Consider the following 25,284-nt stretch of genomic DNA (forward strand, 5'->3'; position numbering starts at 1 on the left):
AGACCTGAAGCCAAAGCCACCTCTGGATTTCCCTGTTCCTTGAACCAATAAATCTTTCTGAAGCCTGCTTGAAGCTGGTTTTCTGTTACTTGCAACCCAAAGGCTCCTGACTGATAGTAGAACTGGTAAATAGCACAGCTGGGATTTGCACTTGAGCCTGTTTGGTGCCATTGCTCTCTAGTTATCCAGGACCCTGAGCAAAAGACAGAGGGAACTTAGAGGGCCCAAGACCAGAAGCTCAGGTGAGAAAGGAAGGGTCAATGGGACCTAGCACATGGGAATGCAGTAGGGGTGGGGACAGGGAGTAGGGAGGCCCAAGGTTGCAGATGGAGCCCCAGACATAAAAGAGCTTGTCAGAAATGCTGGGACAAGCCACAAGCAGAATGCAGTGGGCAGGCAGAGACTCCTTCCCAGCTGTCTTACCACCCCACCTTACCCAGCGCAGCCTTAGTGCCGCGGGCAGAGCCAGAAGTGAGACCCAGCCCAGCCCCTTAGAGCTTAGTCTTGTGAAGTGGGTATTATTTATACCCAGTTCACAGACAGAGGCTCAAATGAGGTCAGTCTCAGTCCTGTGGGTCACTCAGGTCAGGGATCTTGTATCTGCTGTCCCAAATGTAGGGAGCCAAGGTCTGGGATTCCCCTCCATATTGAGAGCAGGTCATTCATTGCTTACGTGACCAGGAAAAGTCATTAGACCTCCTCAGGAGGGACAGAATGTATAAATGGTTTCATAAAGAAGGCACTGAAACTCTCCTCCCTTGATCACTGTTGATAAACCTCCAGACGCTGTGTCACAAGACCCTTCTGAAACTCTGTTCTCACACCCTTGTCATAAACCCTTATAAGCCCTTGCACTCCCAGCGCCTCTTGTGGAATGCTGACTTCCACTTCCCCATTGGCCGCCATCGGGAAGAATCCTTTCCTATTCATAAATCTTGATTAAAATGAATATCTAACTCTGCGCCTGGCATATTCTTTGGTCTTCGACCTGACTCCACCAGAGCCCTCCAAGAGCTGGGTTGTAACACCACCCCTCCCCCAACACAGATCTCATCACTTTTCCCTTCTGATTCACCCTCTCCAGTTGCTGCCCCAGCTCATAGAGCCAGTCAACCTTCTAACCATCAAACAACAGCCTCTCCCTCCCTGGCTCCCCTTCGCGCTCAGGACAAACCGAGCCTCCCTGCTGTCACCCTCTCCGCCTTCCGCAGGCCGGGGCACTCGGGAAACCTGCTGTGGATTTTCCCTACGGCCGGCACCGAGCTGCTCTCGGAATGCTCTCAGTTCACAGGCGCCACTGACACCACGCCTGTGGTCCTCGCCGCAGGGCCCGGGTCTTTTTATAATCATGTCAAGAATAACTGATAAGTATCGCTTTCCAAAGCAGGCAGATGCATTTATTTCATTTAACCAACACCCTGGAGTTCGAGGCCCGCAGGGGAAGGCGCCAGCCCCTGGCTCAGGAGCGACGCCACACAACCCCGCGCACTCCCCACCGCCCGCGCGTCTCGCGACGCTAAGCGGAGGCACTGCGCAGGCGCGCTGTGAGCCTCCTCCGGGAGCGCGGACTCCAACCCCCAGGGTGCACCGGGGCCCGCGGGCGCTGCGGGTCCTGTTCAAACCGGCCAATCCGGCTGCCCGCGCCACGTTTAAAACCCTCGGCGGGACGCACCCCGCATCGTCCGCCGCTGCTGGTGAGGGAATGAGTGGTCCCGGGCGGCTTGGGATGCCGAGGGCTGGGGGCCCCGCTATTCCGGCGACGGCGCCAGGCTTGTGACCCGGCCGGCCTGGGTTCCCGGGATGCGGTTCGGTCGCGCGGCCTCGCCGGTTCCTCACCCGGGCCGGGCCCCTGGCTTTCGTTCCCCGTGCCACCGCCTAGCCGGGACTGAAGGGGCCAGAGGCCCTGGCCGCAGCGTACGCTTACCCCTTGTCTTCTGGCCCTTTCTCCCCGCAGTGACTCCGTGATAGCTGTCCATGGAAGGAGGACGCGGCGCCGACGTGCCTTCAGCCGACCAGGCGGGAGAGGCGCAGATGGGCGCGCCGGGGAACGATGGTAGGGCCTTGTCACCGTCAGCTTGGCCCCTCAGGATTCTCAGCACAGACGTAGGGGTGGTGCTCCTGCGAGAGCTTACCCACTGACCTTTTCACTACCCATACTCATGAAACTCGCCCTTCCTTTCCTCGATTTAATTTTCGGTGGCATCCTTACAGCTTAATTGTTTGTGCCTTGGTGTTCTGACCCCACCCCCACTTCAGATCCCTTCAGATCCTTAAGGGGTTTTGCCTACTGCAGAGACCCCAGTGCTGAGCGCAGATAGTAGGCATGCAGATACTTGTTCAACTGCATCCGAGGTTTCCTTCTGTTATCTCTGGCTGGTTTCTGTTTGCTGATACTACTTTAGTGCCTGAAGTAGTTTTGAAGTTCCTTTCTTGTTTTGTCCTTGTCTGGTGTGGGTATAATAGCCTGAGAAAATAAGTTAAGGTCTGTACCCTCTTTCCCTCTTAAAACATTTTGATATCCTTTTTATCATCCTTCATTCCTCACCACATTCATGTAAGACAGGTAGATTGGGGATCATTAAACACCTCTGTTTTGCAGAAACTCTCCTGGAGACTGCAAATCATCATTCCTTCTTCATCTTATCTAGAAAGGTATTTGCTTCTGCACCTGTCTCCCTCCTCTTATATACTCCCTTCCATAAGCATTGCTAAGCCCTTCTTGAGGACTCGTTCTTGAGGACTTCAACCCCTTCTGTCACCCCTCCTTCATATCCTTTACCTTTTTTTTTGAGGAAAAAGTCACATGACACAAAAGTCACTATTTTAAAGTATGCAGTTCCATGCCTTTAGTACATTCACAATGTTGTGCAACCATCATCACTAATTCCACAACCTTTTTCATCACCCCAAAAAGAAACAACAATTAGTTACTTCTCCTTTTCCCCCCATCCCCGGGTAATTGCTAATCTGCTTTCTGTTAGTATGTATTTGCCTATTCTGGACATTCCGTATAAATATATATTCCATATAAACGTATCGTTACTTTTTGCCTCTCCATTAGATCATGCTCATCATTGACATACAAATACATTCTGTTATTTCACTTGTCTTCTTATTCCTTCCTCTGCCTTACCATGGCTATGCTGCCAGTTTACTGCCAGACTTGAATGTTTTTGTCTCTATTTGCTTTTGCAGTTTTTTCACCTGCCACTGTAGCTTCTGTTCCTGCCATTCCACTCAGACTACTTTCATCACTCACTGATAACTTCTGTGTCACCAAACCCATTGTCACTTTTCTTTGTCTTAATCATCTTCTCATTGACATTTGACCTTCTGTTCTGGAAGCTTTCCTTGTTGGCTTCTGAGGCACTTTTTCTTAGCCTGTTGCCTCTTTGGCTGATGCATCTTTCCATCTCTTTGCAGGTTCTACTTCCTCCCCTACCATCTTCTGCATCTGATCTTCCCCACGACCTGGCCCGAGGTTTCTGTATACTTTTGCTCTAGGGGCTCTTCTTCATTCCCATGGCTTTGAACCCCACCTGCTTTCTTGTGACGTCCACATTTTGTCTTGACTTGGCCTCTCTCTCATCTGAGCTCTGAACTTGTATCTTCACCTCTCAATTTGGCATCTTCACATAAATGTCTCATATGCACCCCAGCTTCAACCTGTCTTATGACCTACCCCATCCCTAAGCTGTTCTTCTTTGTCTCCCCCATCAAAGTAACTGGCTCCCTGCATTCACCAGCTGTCCATTCTCTGAGCCTCAGAGTGATTCTTGAGTCATCCCTCTCCTTCACCTCTCACATTCTTCTGTTGCTCTCACCATTATCCATCATCTCTACCTCCAGAATCGATTTTGACCTCGGTAGTGTCCCTGCTTCTGTGCTAGTACCTCTCAACACAGCATTTTACTGTTTTCCCATGGCTTGTTTAGCCATGTCTGCCTGGTCCCTAGTGGAGTGCTTGGCTGGTGTAGGTGCTCACACGCCTGCAGATGACAGGGCCAACCTGCCCAAGGTCAGCAGAACCAGGTATAGGACCTGGAGTGGACTACTGCTTCCCCAACTCCTGGTTCAGGGGTCTTTTAACCACATCAGACAGTTGAAAGTTTCTAGAAGTGATCTATTAAGTTTGCCCTTGGCTTTTTCCACTTTATTTAGATGGTGGTCATCTATCGGCATATAAAGAGTGTTGGTATACTTTTCTCTACGTAAGTATTGTCCCATTGGGGGAATGTATTGTAATTTATCTAATCTGCTGTGGGTGGATGTTGGTTGTTTCCATGTCTTGCTGCAGGAAATAGCCATGTCCATACTTTGTTTTGCATACCCTTGAGTGTGTAGGCTCCATTCACAGAAGTAGACTTGTTGGCCCAGTGGGCATGCACTGTTGTCATTTTGATAGGTTTTGCCAAGTTGCCTTCAAAAGAGTCATAATAATGTGCATCTTCCCAGCAGTGAATTGTCTCTTTCCTCCTAACCCTGTGTATAGTTTATCAAATGTTCTGATAAGTGAAAAGTGGAATCTTGGGGTAAGTTTATTTTTCATTACTCTTATTTTTGAGTAAAGTTGAACCTTTTGTCATATATATAAGAACTTTTAGTTTTACTTTCTGTGAATTATATGTTCATATTCGTTGCCTGTTTTTAGTAGATTATTAATTTCTTTCTTAGTAATTTGTAAACACACTTTATAAATTAACCCTTTATCTGTGATAGGAATTGCAAATACTCATTTTCCTGCTTCTTTCTTTTAACTTGGGTCATGGTGATTTTTGCCATGTGGGGATTTTTAACATTTTTATATAGTTGAGTATCTTTTATTTTATGCTTTCCAGTTTGATATCGTAGTGATACCTCTGCACTCCCAGGTTATAAAAGAATTTCCCCATGGTTTCTTCTTGTTCCTTTTGGGTTTCATTTTTTTCAATTAAATTTTGGATTTATGTGTCCTGGTAAGGTATGAGGATCAAACATTACTGTTGCTCTTGCAAAGAGTTATCTAGTTTATCTCAATACCATTTATTGAATAATACATTTTCCCTTCTTATTTGACATATATATTTTTTGCCATTTCATTAAGTTTTCTTCATTTCATCTTGTATATTTCTTGTTAGCTTTGTTCATGGGTAGCTTGTATTTTTTGTTGCTATGATGAATAAGGTCTTTTCCCTCATTATATCTTCTAACTGTTCTTTAGATCTATAAATCTGTTGATTGCTATGTTACAATTTTGTGCTCAGCCATCTTCTTTAATCCTTTTATTATTTATCATGGTTTTCATTTGATTTTCTTGATTTCCTTCTTGTATGTATAATCATAGCATCTGTGCACCATGATAATTTTACCTTCAAATTATTTTCTTCGTCTAATAAGAATTGTGGGTTTTGTAGACATTACTGCCACATGCCTGGCTTCAATGGAATTGCTTCCGGTGTTTTCCCTGAAGGCTGGTGCTGGCTTGTGGGTTAATTTCCATATAGGTGGTTGTCCAGTATTTCTACTTGCTTTTTCCTTCTAGTACCTGATAAAATTGTACTTTCTGCCCATTTGAATTTACCTTTGGCCTAGTGATGCTCTTTGCCAATGAAATGGAAGTGTGAGATGTGTCACTCTGCTTAGAAGTCTCTAAGAGCCAGTGTAGAATTTTTCATTTCCCTTCCTTCTACTATAGACACCAGTGGGGTTCCTGACAGGGGAGGTTCCATCAGCCTGGTCCTGGAGCAGGAGAGGAGAGTGTGGAGAGAAACTCAAGCCTATCTTCAGCAGACATGCAGCTTGAGGGGGATGTCTACCTTTGTTGTTTTAAGCTACTCGAGCTTTGGGGGTTGTTTGTTGCTGCAGCATAAGTTAGCCTATCCTAACAGATAAAATATAATTGTTCTTGTCTCTAGAAGGAATGCTTCTGGTGTTTCCCTATTAAACCTGATTTTGGCTTTTGAGTTGAGATTGATACTTCCTTAAATTGATAAAATATCTCTATTATTTAGTTAGTTTATTTAAATTTTTTTATTAGAGCAGTTGTAGGTTTACAAAAAAATCATGCAGAAAATACAGCTCCCAAATACCATCCCCACAGGTTTTTGCTATTATTAACATTTTGCATTAGTGTGTTACAATTGATGAAACAGTATTATTATATATCATATCAATTATTGATTATATTTACTATATTATTAATTATTGTCCATAGTTTTTTTCCTTACTGTAGCTCCACTTTATTAAATACCATGAGGAAAAGGAACAACTACGACACTGTTGTCTTCCCAAAAGGTTAAGTTAATGGAAGATGTCAGATGATCTTAGCTGAGACCTCTAAACTGTGATTTTTGGTAGTGAAACATTTTTGTTTAGTCAAAGCTTTTTGACAAAGTAATAATAGCTTTTATGTTGAAAATTGTTCTTGTAAACAGGAAGATAGATATGTAGAAAACAGGATGAATATAGTCAATAGAAAGCAGTCATGGGCGCTTTCAGAGTTTTAAAAATCAAGAATGTATTTTGCATTTTACCATATACTGTTTCAGTATATATGACTTTCTTCTCCCTCAGGTCCAATAATGTAATGAATTACTTTATTAGATTTGTGTGAAATTAAGTCATCCTCACAGTCCTGAAATGAGCTTCATTTAGTCATGATGTGTTATTTTAATGTGTTGCTGGATTCTGTTTATGAAAATTCTTATTTAGGATTTTTATATTGGTAATAAGATATTGGTCTGTACCTTTCTTTAGAGTAAGCGTTATAGTTTCTGGTGTCATAATTATGCTTACTTCATAGAAATAAGTTGAAAGGTTTCCTTTCTGTCCTCTGGAGAAATATAAATAGCACTGGCAGGGTGCACAGGTGGTTCAGTGGTAGAATGGTCACCTTTTATGCAGGAGACCCGTGTTCGATTCCTGGACCATGCACCCAAAAAAAAAAAAAAAACAGCACTGGAATTAATGTTCCTTAAAGATGTGATGGAATACCTATGAAACTATCTGGGATTTGTGCTTTTTGGTGGAGGATAGTTCTTTGATAAATTTTCTTCAATTATTTTATGATAATTGAAATGCTAGGATTTTTTTCTCTTTTCTGGAGTCAATTTTGACAAATTATATTTTCCTATAAAATTTTCCATTTCAGTCAAGTTTTTAGGTTTATTTGTATAGAGTTGAATAACTACTTTATGAATCTTTTAATTTCCTCTGTCTGTGGTTATTTCCCCATTATTTTTTTGGGCAATTGTGCTTTCTGCCATTTCCTTGATTAGGTTTTTTTCTTGACTTATTAGGATCAGTATATTTTTCAATTTGATATTTTTTATAAGCAAGCTGCATTGTGTATTAGGATCAGATAAGATGTTGTTTGTGAATGTGCTGTATAAATGTTATAGAAATATAAGTTCAGTGCATTTGATAAACATTTGCTAAGTGTCTAGACTCTTTCCTGGACCTTGGGGAATTCAGGGGAATATAAGGCATTTGTGGTTTTGGAGGAGCCTGCAGTCTAATTGGAGTGAAAGAAGAGTAAACAGAAATTTACAACGTATCAGGGCTGCTGTTGTGAGAGGTTGGGCCATGGTATAATGGGAACCTTCCAGAGGAGCTGAACCTGGGGTTGGAGCTGGAGGAGGGCAACACTTGCCCCAGTAGAGGGGCAGACTAGCCCCTGGAGCCTGTGGTCTGCTAGAGGGCGGATAAACATATGAGTCCAGTGGAGGAATTGTGATAGGAATGTGGATGGTGTGTGCAAAGCAGTTTTATCTGGGGTTTTAGGAAAGACTCTGAAGAAGAGATGACAGTCAACTCTGTATTGAGTCCCTACTGTGATTGAATAAAACTCGCATTCAGTTTTGAAAGATGAATAAATGTTCTATAGTTTGTGAGAGGGAATTTAATTCTAGGGAAGCTGAAGCAGATGGTCTTTTGAAAATATTCTATACCTGAAAATGAGTTACCTATTCTTGAAAAGCTAATGGCTTGATGAATGCATTTTAGATTATATCTTAGAAAAAGGACTTATGCTTTGGGAGACAGCTTAGCAAACACAGAATGGTTGATGCTATTTTAATAGGAAAAAGAAAAAAAATAAGATAATCTAGAGCCCACCATGAAGATATGACTATTAAAATAATGATAGTTATACATTTGGGGTGAATTTCATAATATATATATATTTTCTTTTGTAAAGAGCAATTGTAGGTTTACAGAATTCATCCAAGTTTTGATAACTCTAGGAACAGGTAATATTTTTCTCTTCATCAGCTCCAGCTCTAAAATAACAAATCACGTTTTCTTCCCCAGACATTCTTCTTTTGACTGATGAAAAATTTGACTTTGATCTTTCATTGTCTTCGTCAAGGTAAACAAATGAGTTTTCTTCCTTTCCTTGGGCATAACCACATTCAGTAAAATCTTTCATTTAAATACCAGTGTTATTAATAATTCTTTTCTTTAAAAAACAGTGCAGATGAAGATGATGAAGTCTTTTTTGGACCTGTTGGGCATAAAGAAAAATGTATTGCAGCTGGCTTAGAATTAAATAATCAGATTCCTGAAGAATCTGATTTAGCAGCATCATGGAGTCCTCTCACTGGGGAAAAATTTGTGGAAGTTTATAAGGAAGCTCACTTATTGGCTTTGCAGATCAAAAGCAAGAGCAAAAACAAGGCAGCCAAAGCTGATAAGTCTGAAGACCCTTTGAGCCAGGGCGTGGAAAATTTTGTGCAAGAATCACAATTAAAAATGAATCTCTTTGAGAAAGAAAATGGACTGAAGAAAAGCCCCAAGTCACTTAAAAGGGAGACATACTACCTGTCGGATAGCCCCTTGATGGGACCGCTGCTCTCAGGGGCCCGGACACCGTTGGAGGTGGCCCCGTTCCCTGACTCTCCCTGTGGCTTGCAGGGTACCCATGCCCAGGCCAGCCTCCCTGAAACGCAGCAGCTGCTCTGCTCTGCTGGCTCTTATGGGGCAGCAGACCTGAGTGCCGCTCACCGGCCGCATCAGGTAGGGATGGAGAAAAGGACCATGAGCAGATTGCAGCCACCCCGAGCTTCGGCAATTCGAGGGAAGAACATCCACCTAGCCATGGAGAAGGTAGGCAGAATTATGGTCCAGAACATCCCCTGGGGAATTGGATACTCCCTTGCTTCTTAGCCCTCTCATTTTATGCTCCTTAATGGAAACCATTAGAGGGGAGACTAGGAAATGTATACTCTGAGGGCTCAGAGGTAAGAATTTGGGGGTAGAATTGAGCAGGGCTGGCTTGCTCCTGGGCCGTCCTTCTGAATTCTGTGTGACGTTTTTCGTTGTGTTTTGTTACAATGCTGGGCATCCCACCCATTAGGGATTTCATTTCCATTCCCAAGCAACCTCCACCGAAAATTTTCTACCTCTGAAACAGCCACAGGGCATGCTAGATAACTGGGAATTTGTTTAGATCACTTTCTTCCTGGTCTGAAATGGGAAACGGCTGCTGACAATCTGGCTTTGGGGTGCAGTCAGCTAACTCAGAGTGACTGGGAGGGTCCAGGAGGCTCGCAGGGAGGATAGTCAGGAAGGAGAAGGGTGGGTCAGACACCGGTGGCTTCCAGGTATGTCCTGATCTGCCCCTCTGCTCAGGAGAGGGGAAGAAGCTCCTCTTTTGTAGAAAAGGACCCGGAAGGAGCAGTGTCTGAACCCGGCCTGCAGCCCATTCTCAGCTCTACTCCCTGTCCTGTGAGCCTAGAAAAGAGGAATGATGCCTGTGGGTTTGTCAGGAGGACTGTAAGATACGGCCTACCTGGGCCTCTTTCCCCCTAGGCATCTCTCCTGAGCCATATGGCTCCTGTTACCACAACCCCGAATTGAAATGGGCTGAAAAAAGCATTTGCCACATAGAAACCTAAACAGGGTTCTAGGAAATTGCATCCCCACCCATGTGGCCGTGGGGGCATCTACTCCTTTAATCATAAAAACTTATTTTTCTGGAGACCATTTTGGATGAAAATTTCTAGAGTGATGATATTTCTGGAATGAACATTAAGGTTAAGGTACTATTTTGGCTATCTGGGGCCTTTTCCCCCTGCCCCGGTGGTCTGGGTTTCCTGAGAGCTGGTTTTGGCCAGTGAGGTAGGTGTTGGCTCTCCAGCTAACCTGTACTTTAGCTGCCCTTGCTCAGTGAAACTCACTCCTGGGAGGGCTTTCTCTAAAATGACTGGCTGATGTGATTGCAACACCTGTCTAGAAATGCACTTTAAAAGATGTTGCTAGGGGCGGGCCGCGGTGGCTCAGCGGGCAAGAGTGCTTGCCTGCCGTGCCGGAGGACCCCGGTTCGATTCCCGGCCCCAGCCCATGTAAAAAACAAACAAAATATAATAAAACAAGAAAATGTTTAAAAATGTTTCCCTTTCTTCCTCCCTTCCTTCCTTCTCTGTCTTTCCTTCCTTTCCTCCCTCTCTCTTAAAAAAAAAAAAAAAAAAAAAAAAAAAAAAGATGTTGCTAGCATGACCATAACTTCAAAAAAATGGAAAATAACAAGTTTTGGTGAGGATGTGGAAAACTTGGAACACTCATATATGGCTGGTGAAAAGTAAAATAGCAGTCACTGTTTGACAGTCCTCAAAAAGTAAAACATGGAGTTAGTGGGTATATTCTACTAGGTATATACCTAAGAGAACTGAAAACATATTTCACATAGAAATTTGTAAAAAATGTTCATTGCATATTGGCCATAGTACCCCAGGAGTAAAAAAAAAACCCAAATGTCCATCAGCTAATGAATGGATAAACAAATTGATATATCTGCAATATAATGGAATATTACTCAGCTAAAAAAGGAATGAAGTGCTGATGCATGCTACAATATGAATGTACCTTGAAAACATGCTATGTAGAAGAAAGCAGACCCAAAAGATCCCATAATGTGTGATTCTATTTATATGAAGTGTCTAGAATAGGAAATCCATAGAGACAGAATGTTGCCAAGGAATGCCACGGTGTGGGAGGAAGGGCGGAGGGAAGAATTGGGACTAACTGTTAAGAGGTATGGGTTTCCTTTTGGGTGATGGAAATGTTCTGGAATTAGTGGTGGTGGTTGTACACCTTAATGGATATACTGAAAAAACACTGAAATCTATACTTTAAAATGGTTGAATTATGTTTGTAAAGTATCTCAATTTTTAAAAATGCTATAAAGGAAAAAAAAGACAGTGTTGCTCCTTTATGATTTTATGAACTTCTATTGTTCTTACCTTAATAATGGTCCTTGTTATAAGGTGTTATTTATATAATCACAGATTAGTTCCATGAATGTTCTTGTTCCTAAATATGTCAGAGATAGTTTGAATCTGCTGGCAAAAGAAAAGTGGCTTTCAGTGGAAGGCCGAGATTTATTGCAATTGAGTAGCTTCTCTGGTAGAGGAAATGAACGTTTAATGAATGATTCCTTTCTGTGTAAGTTTAAAATTTGCATAACTAGAACCAGTTTCCTCATTATCATCCTTAAAGAAGAATCCCAATTGAGAAATAGCTTTAGAGGATCTCTCTCTTATTCATGCTCCGACTTAGTATTATCTTACTCTTTCTAATGAGGAAGCAAAATCCATTATTTTTGTCTGCCATGATTTGGTGGAGGAAGTGAACTGCCACATTCCCCTCAATTTGGTTGATGAATTGAGAAACATGTGTAGCACTGGAGAAGATAGATTGTGTCTGAAGTTGCTCTAAATTGAAGCCTGAGTATCTCTGTACATTGTTATAGACTAGACTGTTCTCACATTTCAAAATGAAATTTTTCAGCCTAAGAAAGAGGTACCAGTTAGTTCTTCCAGGATGAAAATTCTAAACAATAAGGAAGCCCACGGAGAGGTGCTCCCTGACAAATCCAGAGCCACTCTGGATGCCATGAGTTTGCCCACCAGTGGAAGTCATTTGGCACAAGGCCAGAAATCACGCCTCATCCCCAACAAGGTGAGTTGGCTGAGGGCAGGCTGTGACCTGGAATTGATAGGAATCAGATGGCAGCTTTGGGTACAAGTGACATGGCCTTTGTTGAAATCAAAATGGGAAAGTGGAAAATATAGTCCATGGGAGGCAGCCTGGTGAAATGCAAAGAATACAAGGCCTAGAGGTGTGAACACAATGTTGGAGGCTGTGTGCCCCTGAGTGTCCCATTCCTGTGTGACTGTGGCTGTCCCGTGCACTGGAGATATGGAATATTGCAGGCTTTGGGAAACTGCAGCTCCTCCTAGGCCTGGAGATCCCCACCCATACCTCTGCTGCTTGTTTTCCAGCAGTGGTGGCTGAACTGAGCCATGTGTGAGAATCACTGGCAGGACTTGTTAAAATGCCCCAAAGCTCAGCCCTACAGCTGCTATTAAGTGGATATGGGTTGGGGTCCCAAGATGCATTTTTATTAAGCTCCTTCAGGTATTTCTGATGCTTTGGGACTACATTTGGAGAAAGATTGCTTAGCATTTTTCTCCTTTCAATTCAAGATGATAATTATTAAAAATTATTTCAAAACCCTACTTTTGTAGAAGTGAGTAATGGATGGATAGTGAGATGTTTCATTATTCTGGGTTTTTTTTTTAACGTTTTGTTTCAGTTGGGACTAAAGACTCTGTTGAAACCACCTGGTTGTACTGGCAATCTTGCAAGAAAGACTTATTCCTCGGGGTCTGTTTTGACTTGTAGTACGTGTGCTTCTCCAGCTGTAGGCAAAGGTAAGGCTGCCAGGAGTCTGTTCAGATGGGCATCTAGCCAGTGATGTCCTGAATGCTATCTGTTCCTCTGGGAACTGTTTTTACAGAAACACTGAGGCTCAGCCACAGGTCCTTGGGGGCTTACCCTGCTGTGACCTGGATTAAAAGCGGGGACAGTGAAGATGCTATGTCTGGGTCCCTGCCCTCAGGGTGCTCCCCATCCAGACAGAAGAGGTGCTTGCCAAGGGATGGTTTCCGAGCAAGTGGCACACACAGTGGTAAAGTGATGAGGTTCCCAGGGCCTGAGGACACAGAGGGACCCTAAAACCAGCCACTTGACACAGAGGTCAACACAGAGGTCCTCAGGCACAGGCTCATAAAGCAGGGCTATTCCAGATCATGTGGCACACGTGGCCCCTGCAACACCAGGTCCTTTGTTTAAATCCCAAACCTGTTTTCAGTTCAGCCTGCATCTTCATCTCACCAAGCAGGCCGGGGGCGCCATCTGGCGGTACAGGGAAGAGAGTCTGGTTGGCCACGGGAAAAGGAACGAGCTCCTCTTCAAGTTAGAGTTGCTCTGCAGTTAAGAGAAATTCTTTTTTTGTCTTTACACATTTGGATAACGGTGCCTCCCTGGCCGTGCTGCGGTGAGGATTAGGTGTACACGTACAGAGCTGATGTGGAGGCTGAACAGGGCGTCTATTTTATACATAGCAGGAGTACCAGGAGCAGATAAACTAATGTAGATAGCGGGATGGCATTATAAAGCTGCTGGGCAGGCTTGAGTGTGAACTATGGCCTTGGTCATACTCTTAAAGTTTTTCTTTAAGAATTTTTTTACCAAATTGACTTATGTCCTGGGCATATTGGTAGCTGGGTATTTTCTTCCTAGTTTATCTGCTGCTCTATTTTAAGTAGCTTTCATGATTATTATGACCCAATGCCTTTTGGTAATTTAAAGGACCTAACTAGAGATGATTACTTCTTCTCTCCCTGTACCCGTCTCTATCTCCTGACTGGACAGGTGGGACTTGATGACTAGACTGTTGACTTCCATTTGCTTACCTAGGGTCGATTTCTGCTGTCAGCATAATCAGGGAAGACAGTAGAGGTTAAATTTCTATAGCCTTATGATACATTTTGGTGATTACACATAGAATCTGTACTCAGCTTAGCGGCAAGCATTCTGGGTTGTCATGTCATTGATGATACTGCCTCATGGGTACTTAGTATATTATACCCAGGCCAGACAGACGTGCTTCTTATATGGAAGTCACCATGATAGAAATATTTTCTCCACTTGGAAACACTTTAAGGTAGATATGCAAAAGGTCCATATCTTGGGTTTGTTCACGGGTCTCATAATTTAAAAATAACGTATACTTGTGGGACAACCAGATTTTGTATGTCTCCTCTTCCAGCAACGGTGACTATTTCTGCATACAATTCCCGACCTCTGCCAGACACCAGCAAGTTCAGCAGACTCAGACCCGCCATCCAGCAGCAGCCTTTGCATCCAGGCCCCAGGCAGGGATCCTACAAGCAGACCAAGGAAGCTGAGATTGCTGTGTACACTAGGGAGCAGCCCAAGGAGCCCACCACAGCTCTCCCCCAGCCACAGACTCCAGAAAACAGATCCCTGAGACTGAACTCTAATGCCACTGTGTCAAAATCTCAATTGAATAAAACTGGAAGTACACGAAGGCAAGATTCCTATCTAAATTCTAAGATGCAGTTTGTACCTACCCCAACAAATCAGTTTAAAATTCCTGAGTTTTCTATTGGTAAGTAATCAATTTTAAAAACATTGAAGACATTCTAGTTACATTTCTAAAAATTGTTAGTTTTGGTGGTGGTGGTGGTTTCTTTGCTGGTTTATTTTCTTCCAGCAGGTTACAGATGTTCTACCGCCTTCTAGTTCACATTGTTCGGAGGCAATGTCAGTTGTTCTTGTCTTGTGTTCATTTCTCTGTATGCAACATGTAATTTTTCTCTGGCTGTTTTTAAGAGTTTCTCTTACTCTTTTTTCCTTCAACGATTTGATTATTACTTTGATGTGACTTTCTTTTTGTTTGTCCTGTGTGGGATTTCTTGAGCTTCTTTGATCTGTGGATTGATATTTTTAATCAAATCTGGAAAATGGCCATTTCTTCAAATATTTTTTCCTGTTCTCTCTCTTTTTCTTGGGACTCTGCCTGTACGTTAGACCTCTCAAGTTGTCTCACATGTCACTGAGGCTCTGTCCTTTAGCCTTTTTTCTTGTGCTTCAGGTTGCTATGACGTCTTCAAGTTCACGCATTTGTTTTCTTCTTTAGTGTGTCTAATCTGAAGTTAAGCCCATCCAGTTAATTTTTCATTACTGACATTAGAGTTCCCCCATTTTCCTCTGTATTGTTTTTCTGTCTTCCTGTAAATCCTGGAACATATCTATAATGGTTGATATAGTTAAAGTTCTTCTTATCCCGTTTCCCCTGTCATTTGGAGTCTGTTTCTGTTGAAATTTCATTCCTGGCTATGGTCACATTTTCCTGCTTTTTCAGATGTATAATATTTTTTTTTATTGGTTGCTTGACATTGTGAATTTTAAACTTCTGCATGTCTGGATTTTGTTGTGTTTAAAGAATGGAATTTTGCTTTGTCAGGCAGTTATGCTCCAGATTAACTTGATCCTTCAGAGGCTTCTTTTTAATCTTTGATAGGGTGGGTCTAGAATAGCCTTTTCTCTTGGATAGGTTAGCCCTCCTACGAATATGTGACCTTGCTGAGTCTCTGTTGAAAGTCCTGTGCATTCAATACAGTCTCTCCACTCTGGCTGGTTGGATGGTGAATGTTTCCCAGCCCTGTAGGAGCTCTAGTAGTTGTTCTCGGTACTTGGTTTTAACTCGGTTGCCCTATATGTGTGCTGCTTAGTATTCAGCTGAAGACTTAAGGGGAGACCTCTCACATTTCTTTAGCTCTTTCTCTGTGTATTCTTGTGGACAAGTGTACAGTGAATTCTAGGTAGGTGCCTCATAAATAGACTCAACTCATTTACAAGCTGCCTCTATTCTACTACTCTTGAAGCTGGGCTCCCTTCCTATTTGGGGGTAAGTAACCACTGTAAGGGGCAGAAGTGGGCAAGAGTGCTCTTTCTGTTCTGCATCCATTGGCCATTCTCTAGGGCCCTTGCCTTGGATGGGCTGGGGTCTCTGAGCTCAGTGTGGGGAGGTAAGCATCATTTCTCAAATTTCCCACATTGAGTAGGTTGCCCCTGTGGTGAATAGTCTAACCTCCTTCTTTACTTCCTAGTGCCATCTTCACTGCAAGTTGGGAAAATAGAGACTTTTATAGGCAGTTGGCCATTTGATGCAGATTCCCCACGCTGTGGATTTCCCACTCATTCCAAGCTGGACTGATGCACACACTCTCTTTGTCTTAGGTGAATCCCCAGACAACACAACACCTGAATTCTCTCGGGCACAGAGGCCACAGTCATGCTGCTCTGTTGGAAGGTAATGGACATCAGTCTCTGCTTTCTGTCTTTTTATATCACTGTTAGGAGAGAATTGGTGCAGGGTAACTCCACAGCCTGTCTGTGCATTATTGAGCTCAGTGTCACAGTCCCCAGGAGAGCAGACTGAGCCCCTGAGGTATGAGTGCCATTTTATATCTCACTGCAGATCTCAGGTCTCTAGCAACTTACTCTCCTGATCAGAAGACTTCATGGTTCTCAAGGCTATCTCAGAGTGGTTCTGCACAGGAGCCATGCTGCCCAGGAGCAATAACTGCCAGAGCCTGATCCCAGTCCCAGAGGGGCTGAACCAGTGGGTCTGTGGTAGAACCCAACGGCTGCTTTTTGTAAAAGTTCCCAGGTGGTTCTGGTGTGTTCCAGGGTTAGGACTGCTGGTATGGTGAGGTTATTTGGATGTGGGTTTGGATCCCGGCTCCCTTGCTTCCTGCTTTTTTTGGTCTAGTGCAAGTTCTTAAATGACCCTGACCCTGCTTCCTCTCCTGTCATGTAGGGATGGTACAAGCTCAGCACCTTGGATACTATAAACAATAAGAAAGTACACATGCATGCGCTTAATGCCTGGCATGGTGTACAGCTTTCTCATATGGCAACTTCTTTCCCTTAACCATCCATCACCAGCTGTCCTCCTTTGCCACTTGCTGAGAGTGGAGACTTTCAACTACACCTCTGGTCCTTTTGGTTACTCACTCCCAGTCTGATGCTCTGGGAGCCTCACTCCCAGTGGAGGAAACCTTATGCTGATGCTACTTGACCCTGTCTGTATCCCAGAGTCTCCTGGGTGGGGTTGTGGGGCCAAAGTGGGAGCCTGATTTGTGCCTGTTCAGTGGGATGGGCCAGGGTGGGATGCAGGGGGCGAGAACAACAGAGTGGGGCCTGACTCTGGCCCTGCCGCTGCCCCTGCACACCTGTCTGTGACTCTGTCTCTCATTTTCTTGCATGTGAACTATGGGGTTGGGCCAGGTGTTTTTCCTGATGGCTCTGTGTCAGCCATACCGAAGTTCCTGCCCTTCCATACAGCACAGGTCAGAGCCAGGACTGGAGCCAGACAGCCACATACTAGCTTCCCTCCTTTCCTGGGCCTCAGGTTCCTCTGCCGTGAAATTAGGTGGATGTGCCTGCCTCATAGGCTGACTTTGAGGGTGACACAGGTTAATATTTGTAATTATTTTGCTGGAGTTTGTGGTAGAGCTGCTAATATCCAGCAATAAAGGAAGCAGGGTGGGCTTCCAGAACTTTGCAGAGTGTGGTTCCTTGATTTCACAGCATTGCTCCCTGCAAGTGTTCCTTGGAGTGATGTTGTTTCTCAGTTAATGTTAGTTAGAAGTTGTTGTTTTTTTTAAACTTTTTTTTTATTGTATAATATAACATATATACAAAGCAAAGAAAGAAAAAATCAATAGTTTTCAAAGCACTCTTCAACAAGTAGTTACAGGAGAGATCTCAGAGTTTGTCATGGGCTACCATACCATCATCTCAGACTTTTCCTTCTAGCTGCTCCGGAACATTGGAGGCTCGAAGGAATAAATTTTTTTTTTAATCATCACAATTGACTTTTTTTGTGAAAAATAACATATATACAAAAAAAGCAATAAATTTCAAAGCACAGCACAACAATTAGTTGTAGAACAGATTTCATGTTTGTTTTGATTCTCATTTTAAAGAACATAGGACTGTCCTTAAGGATGACAGAACCAATAGACATATCATTCCCAGACTTCCTATTGGCATGGCAGCACACCCTTGACTTGTTTTATTTCTGAAAGAACAACTAAGTTTACTTAGTCTCTCTCCTTTAACAAAAACAACAAACAAACCAGTGTTATGCAGTGCACATTAGTAATCAAGGCCACAGATATTGCCAGGGATGCAAAGAGAGATATCTGAGAAACAGCCAGTTTCCCTGATTTTACATTTGTTTTCATTCACATTTGATTGGCCAGCCATGAGCCTGAGAAATAAATATGTAGTGGGGTCTCCTTGTCCACTCGCTTGGGCTTCCTTGTGGAAATACTTATGATAACCTGAGAGGTAATTTTTTTTCCTCTCTTATGAATCTACCATGAAGTAAATTTTCATGGTCCCTTCCTTATAGTGCTCTCACAGTTGATTTGTTTGTCTGTTGGTTCCCATGAGACCAGAGGGAGAAGGCACCACCCATGGAGGAAACTGATGGACACAACCACAGCCTCTCAATAGGTGGGCAGCAGCTCTGAGCCTTGGCCCATGCTGGAGGCCTCCTCAGAGAACAGTGCTTAGGCAGGTTTCACTGGCTTGAATCTTTTCTGTTGAAACCATGGAACTTTTAACAGATTATGGATTACTATAACATGTTGGCTGAATAATTAGATTTTTTTAGGTCATCTCTTGCTTAAGAGTCTAATTTTGCTTTTCTAGGGTTGTTCATAGCACTCCTGCTAGACATTCATCAGAGCCAGCTCCCCAAAACCTCAGTAGCGCAAGGACCCCTATAAGTACAGCACGCATGTCAGCCTTACCCACACCTGCCAGTCGGCGACTCTCTGGCCTTCCGTTGATGACACCAAAAACCATGCCAAGGACTTTGGCCTCTCCCTTGGGTATACCTGCTCGGTGTCTTTCTTCTGAGCTCCAGAGAAAATCTGCAATGAGGTAGGAGAAGAAAGGTCCCCCAAATTTGTCTCAGATCCAATACAACCTCAAAAATATCATCCTTGTTCTGGGAAGGCTTCCTAGTTTATAGGTGCTTGGGCTGATGCTTATTGCCCTTCTCAGTGACAAGGATGGCTGCCTAACCCTGTTCTCTTTCAGGTCCACCACCACAGCCCTAGGGCTGAGAGCACAATGCCTGGCACTCAGGAGGTGCTCAGTAAAGACCTGTTGGATGACTCACCTAAATGGAATATGATATTAGCTATTAGCTTCCTTGAGTTGGAATTTTGTCTGTGAAGCAGATTTAATGGGGAAAGCATAGGTGTCAGCTTTAAATTCTATATTACAACAAAGCTTAGGGAAAGGCTGGGGGGTACTGGGAATCTTGGATTGGTTCTTTTTTTACTTCTAATTCCAAATTTAGTCTCCTGAGCCAGACAGCTTTTGAAGCTCAAAGTGCTAAGGCAAGTAATGTCTTGGACTCTGCAGTTGCTGGTACAGAAAATGGGGCTAGACTTGCCCTCCCATGGGATAGATGAGGTCAGTGTTGAGAGCCCTCAAAGCTTTGGATTTTGGAAAGAGAATAGCCCATGGGTTGGGTGTGGGAAGGTTAAGACTGGCATATGTGGTGGCCTGATTGCTCCAGCTTCCACAAAGGCATAAAAGGATGGTGTCCCCTCTGCCACAAGGCCAGGAGAGTGCGGACAGGGTACTCCTCTAGTCTGCACTGCCCAAGACAGAGGCCCTTAGCCATAAACTGCTATTCACATTTTAATTAAAACTAAACAAGATTCAAAAAGTCAATACCTGGGCTATGGTGGCTCAGTGACAGAGTTCTTGCCTGCTGTGCTGGAGACCTGGGTTCGATTCCTGGTACCTGCCTATGCCAAAAAAACAAAAAACAAAAAACATACCTTTTGGGAGGTGGGATGGTGGCTCAGTGGCAGAATTCTTGCCTGCCATGCTGGAGTCCCAGGTTCAATTCCCAATGCCTGCCATGTAGAAAAAATAGTAATAATAATAATTCAATTCCTCAAGGCACTAGCCACATTTCATGTGTTCAGCAGTCACCTGTGGCCAGTGGCTACTATATTGGACAGGGCAGATGAGAGTGTTTCTCCACCCCTCAGACTCTTTTGGACAGCACTGTCTCAATGCCTTGCTTAGAAGGGACTGCTTTTCCCTCCCATTGTTTGTGTGAGTGACACAGCTCAGGCTGTTTAATAATTGGCCTAAGTCCCAGTGAGCTGATTCTCCCCACCCCTTCCTGCCCAGTGGTGGTGAGGAGGGCGCCACCAAAGAAGACAAGATTAGAATGGAAGGAAAGCTTAAAGGCATTATAAGGAAATACTGCCTGTTATTTTCCAATAACCAAGTTCAAACACTTAATAAAATGATGTCCTAAAAAGTATAAATTATCTAAATTGACCCAAGAAAAAGTGGGAAACATGAATTAAGCCATAGTTAGAGTTTAGCACACCCTACTCCAGGTGAGGTAACACTGAATCACATAGATATTTCTATTTAAAGTTAACTTTTCAGGCAATTGATGAATAAAGATGGAATATACCTCAGTTCACTTTAATAGTCAAACTGATAACTAATGGTAGTAGTGCCTAAAAAGGGAAGCTGTTGACTGATTTCATCTATGAACAGAAATACTTAAAAAAAACATTGTATAAGATTGGCAAAGAAAATCCATCAGCATGTCAAAATAATAGTACACTATGACTGCGTTAGATTTCTTTTAGCAATGCAAGGTTGGTGCAATGCCGGAAACTACATCAGCACATATAAAGGTTTTCCTTTAGGAGGATAGATGGTTTTCACAGCAGATACTGAAAAGCCATTTGAAAAAAATCAGCAGGCATTCGTAGTAGCAACTTTAAGAGATGATGGAAAAGACTTTTTTTTCTACTCTAGGTGTAAGAACCTAGAAATTGGATGAAATATTCCTTTCATGATAAAGATAAAAAAATGTAACATTTAAGCATAAATCTAACAAGAAAGGTCCAGTACCTTGATTTTAAAATAAAACATTAATTCTTATTAAAGAATATAAGATAAGGAATAGGGAGTTAAGTCTTAAAAATGTACAGATTTCTTATTTGGAAAGATGGAAATGTTTTGGTAATTGATGATGATAGTAGCTCAACATTGTGAATGTAATTAACAGCATTGAAATATATATCTGAATGTAGTTAAAAGGGGAAATGTTAAGTTGTATATATGGTAATAAAGTTAAAATTTAAAATTCCACAGAATTGCCCTATTCAAACAGCAAACTTTAAGTTAAACTGAGGACTGTGGTTAATAGTACAGTCATAAAAATGTGCTTTTATCAATTTTAACAATGTACTACACCAATGCAAAGTGCTAATAATAGGATGGTATATGGAAATCTTGTATCTTATGCATGATTATTTTGTAAACCCACAACTTCTCTAATAAAAAAAAGAAAAATAACATCAGATATATTGAAAGGAATGTTATATATATATTTTTAAATTTATTTATTAATTAAAAAATAAAGAAACAAAACAAAATAAAACAACATACATAATCAGTAATTCACAATATCATCACTTAGTTGCATATTCATCACTTCTTAGAACATTTGCATTAATTCAGAAAAAGAAATAAAAAGACAATAGAAAAAGAAATAAAATGAACACAGGAAAGAAAAAAAAAAAAAGATTATACCTACCATACCTCTTACCCCTTGCTTTCATTGATCACTAGCATTTAAACTAAATTTATTTTAGCATTTCTTCCCCCTATTATTTATTTTTATTCCATATGTTCTACTCCTTTGTTGACAAGGTAGATAAAAGGAGCATCAGACACAAGGTTTTAACAATCACGCAGTCACATTGTGACAGCTGTATCATTATTCAATCATCCTCAAGAAACATGGCTACTGGAACACAGCTCTACATTTTCAGGCAGTCCCTCCAGCCTCTCCATTACATCTTGAATAACAAAATGATATCTACTTGATGCATAGCAATAACCTCCAGGATAACCTCTCGACTCTGTTTGGAATCTCTCAGCCCTTGACACTTTGTCTCATTTCCCTCTTCCCCCTTTCGGTTGAGAGGGTTTTCTCAATCCCTTGATGCTGAGTCTCAGCTCATTCCAAGATCTCTGTCCCACGTTGCCAGGAAGGTCCACATGCCTGGGAGTCATGTCCCACGTAGAGAGGGGTAGGGTGGTGAGACTGCTTGTTCTGTTGGCTGGAGAGAGGGGCCACATCTGAACAACAAAAGAGGCTCTCTTGGGGGTGACTCTTAGGCCTAAATTTTAAGTAGACTTGACCTATCCTTTGCGGGGTTAAGTTTCATATGAACAAACCCCAAGATTGGGGGCTCTGCTTATAGCTTCGGTTGTCCACACTGCTTGTGAGAATATCAAGAATTCAACTTGGGGAAGTTGAATTTCTCCCCATTCTCACCACTCCCCGAAGGGGGCTTGCAAATACCTTTCCAGTCACTCATCAAATCACTCTGGGATTCATCGGGGCATCACTCTGGACAAACCAACAAAATCTCATGCCCTACCTGAGATTCCAAGTACTTATGACATTCAATCAAACTATCTACATGAGTTATATTAGGAAATGCTCTAGTCAAAATATAAATTTTGTAACAAATAAGCATTTTTTGCTTTAGTCTCACACGTAAGGTGACATTTTAAAGTATTAATTATCATCTATTTTCAGCACCCTGCAATAATGACATTCTTTTGTTCTTTCTCATGCAAAAACATTTTTTAAATTTGTACATTGTACATTTCCCTATTATACACTCTAGGCATTCCTAGATTATACCATCTCGATCTTTACCATCTATCTTTCTTTCTGATTTCATTTATGTCCCCAGTCCTCCTCCCTCTATCATTCTCACATGCAGCTTCATTCAGTGTTTTAACATAATTACATTACAGCTAGGTAGTATTGTGCTGTCCATTTCTGAGTTTTTATATTCAGTCCTGTTGCACAGTCTGTATCCCTTCAGCTCCAATTACCCAATATCTCACCCTATTTCTATCTCCTGATGGTCTCTGTTACCAAGGAAATATTCCAAGTTTATTCACTAATGTCAGTTCATATCAGTGAGACCATACAGTATTTGTCCTTTTGTTTCTGGCTAATCACACTCAGCATAATGTCCTTAAGGTCCATTCATGTTGTTACATACTTCATAACTTTATTCTGCCTTACAGCTGCATAATACTCCATCTTATGTAAATGTCACAGTTTGTTTAGTCAACTGTCTGTTGATGGACATTTTGGCTGTTTCCATCTCTTGGTAATTGTTAATAATGCTGCTGTAAACATTGGTGTGTAAATGTCCATTTGTGTCCTTGGCCTCGTGTCCTTTGAGTAGAGACAGCATATAGATGGGTCCTGTTTTTTAATCCATTCTGCCAGACTATGTCTTTTGATTGGAGAGTATAATCCGTTAACATTCAGTGTTCTTACTCCATGGGTAGTACTTTCTTCTACTATTTTGCCTTCTGGATTTTATATGTCATATCTAATTTTCCTTCTTTTTACCTTTACTCATAGTCTTCCTTTCTACACTCTTCTCCACACCTCTCTCTTCTGTCTTCGTATCTGTCTCTAGTGTTCCCTTTAGTATTTTTGGCAGAGCTGATCTCTTGGTCACAAATTCTCTCAGTGATTTTTTGTCTAAAAATGTTTTAATTTCTCCCTCAATTTGAAGGACAGTTTTGCTGGATATAGAATTCTTGGTTGACAGTTTTTCTCTTTTAATAATTTAAATATATTATCCCACTGTCTTCTCGCCTCCTATGGTTTCTGCTGAGAGATCTGCGCATAGTCTTATTGGGCTTCCCTTGTATGTGATGGATTGCTTTTCTCTTGCTGCTTTCAAGATCCTCTCTTTCTCTTTGACCTCTGACATTCTTATTATTAAATGTCTTGAAGTACGTCTATTTGGATCTATTCTCTTTGGGGTACGCTGCACTTCTTGGATCTGTAATTTTAAGTCTTTCATAAGAGTTGGGAAATTTTCAGTGATAATTTCTTCCATTAGTTTTTCTCCTTCTTTTTCCTTCTCTTCTCCTTCTGGGACACCCACAACACGTATATTCATGCGCTTCATATTGTCTTTCAATTCCCTGAGTCCCTGCTCATATAGCAAAAACATTTTTAAAATTGTACCCTGTGCATTTCACTATTATACACTCTAGGCATTCCTAGATTATACCATCTCAATCTTTAACATCTATCTTTCTTTCTGATTTGATTTATGTCCTCAGCCCTCCTCCCTCTATCATTCTCACATGCAGCTTCATTCAGTGTTTTAACATAATTATATTACAGTAAGGTTGTATTGTGCTGTCCATTTCTGAGTTTTTGTATCCAGTCCTGTTGCACAGTCTGTATCCCTTCAGCTCCAATTACCCAATATCTTACCCTATTTCTATCTCATGGTCTCTGTTACGAATAAAATATTCCAAGTTTATTCACCAATCTCAGTTCATATCAAAGAGATCATACAGTATTTGTCCTTTAGTTTTAGGCTAGTCTCACTCAGCATAATGTTCTCAAGGTCCATCCATGTTGTTACATACTTCATAAGTTTATTCTGTCTTAAAGCTGCATAATATTCCATCATATTTATATAGCACAGTTTGTTTAGCCACTCGTGTGTTGATGGACATTTTGGCTGTTTCCATCCCCTTGCAGTTGTAAATAATGCTGCTATAAACATTGGTGTGCAAATGTCCGTTTGTGTCTTTGCCCTTAAGTCCTCTGAGTAGATACCTAGCAGTGGTATTGCTGGGTCATATGGCAATTCTATATTCAGCTTTTTGAGGAACCGCCAAACTGCCTTCCATAGTGGTTGCACCATTTGACATTCCCACCAACAGTGAATAAGTGTGCCTCTTTCTCCACATCCTCTCCAGCACTTGTCATTTTCTGTTTTGTTGATAATGGCCATTCCGGTGGGTGTGAGATGATATCTCATTGTGGTTTTGATTTGCATTTCTCTAATGGCCAGGGACTTGAGCATCTCTTCATGTGCCTTTTGGCCATTTGTATTTCCTCATCTGAGAGTTCTCTGTTCAAGTCTTTTTCCCATTTTGTAATTGGATTGGCTGTCTTTTTGTTGTTGAATTGAACAATCTCTATAAATTCTGGATACTAGACCTTTATCTGATATGTCGTTTCCATATATTGTCTCCCATTGTGTAACCTGTCTTTTTACTTTCTTGATAAAGTTCTTTGATGCACAAAAGTGTTTAATTTTGAGGAGTTCCCATTCTTTCTTTCTTTCTTCAGTGCTCTTGCTTTAGGTGTAAGGTCTATAAAACCGCCTCCAATTAAAAGATTTATAAGAAATTTCCCTACATTTTCCTCTGTTTTATGGTCTTAGACCTGATGTTTAGATCTTTGATCCTAGGGTGTGAGATACGGGTCCTCTTTCATTCTTTTGCATATGG

At 42.0% G+C, this 25,284-nt stretch overlaps 1 protein-coding gene across 2 annotated transcripts in view; it reads left to right on the forward strand.

Annotated features, from left to right (window-relative positions):
* Positions 1-1,569: 1,569 nt before the first annotated feature.
* GTSE1 (G2 and S-phase expressed 1) overlaps positions 1,570-25,284 on the forward strand; it is a 33,371-nt gene continuing 9,656 nt past the window's right edge. Inside the window, exons 1-9 of one of the 2 annotated variants that reach the window (XM_077169187.1) lie at positions 1,570-1,694; positions 1,955-2,053; positions 8,290-8,347; positions 8,451-9,084; positions 11,767-11,937; positions 12,575-12,692; positions 14,093-14,455; positions 16,090-16,162; positions 18,577-18,810. In XM_077169187.1, coding sequence (XP_077025302.1) covers positions 1,975-2,053; positions 8,290-8,347; positions 8,451-9,084; positions 11,767-11,937; positions 12,575-12,692; positions 14,093-14,455; positions 16,090-16,162; positions 18,577-18,810 — 1,730 coding nt within the window. In that variant the 5' untranslated portion in view covers positions 1,570-1,694; positions 1,955-1,974. The remainder of the gene's footprint in view (positions 1,695-1,954; positions 2,054-8,289; positions 8,348-8,450; positions 9,085-11,766; positions 11,938-12,574; positions 12,693-14,092; positions 14,456-16,089; positions 16,163-18,576; positions 18,811-25,284) is intronic. The other variant, XM_077169188.1, reaches the window with a different exon arrangement.

The sequence above is a fragment of the Tamandua tetradactyla genome, chromosome 7 (genome assembly GCF_023851605.1).
Source record: "Tamandua tetradactyla isolate mTamTet1 chromosome 7, mTamTet1.pri, whole genome shotgun sequence".
In the NCBI taxonomy this organism is placed as follows: Eukaryota; Metazoa; Chordata; class Mammalia; order Pilosa; family Myrmecophagidae; genus Tamandua; species Tamandua tetradactyla.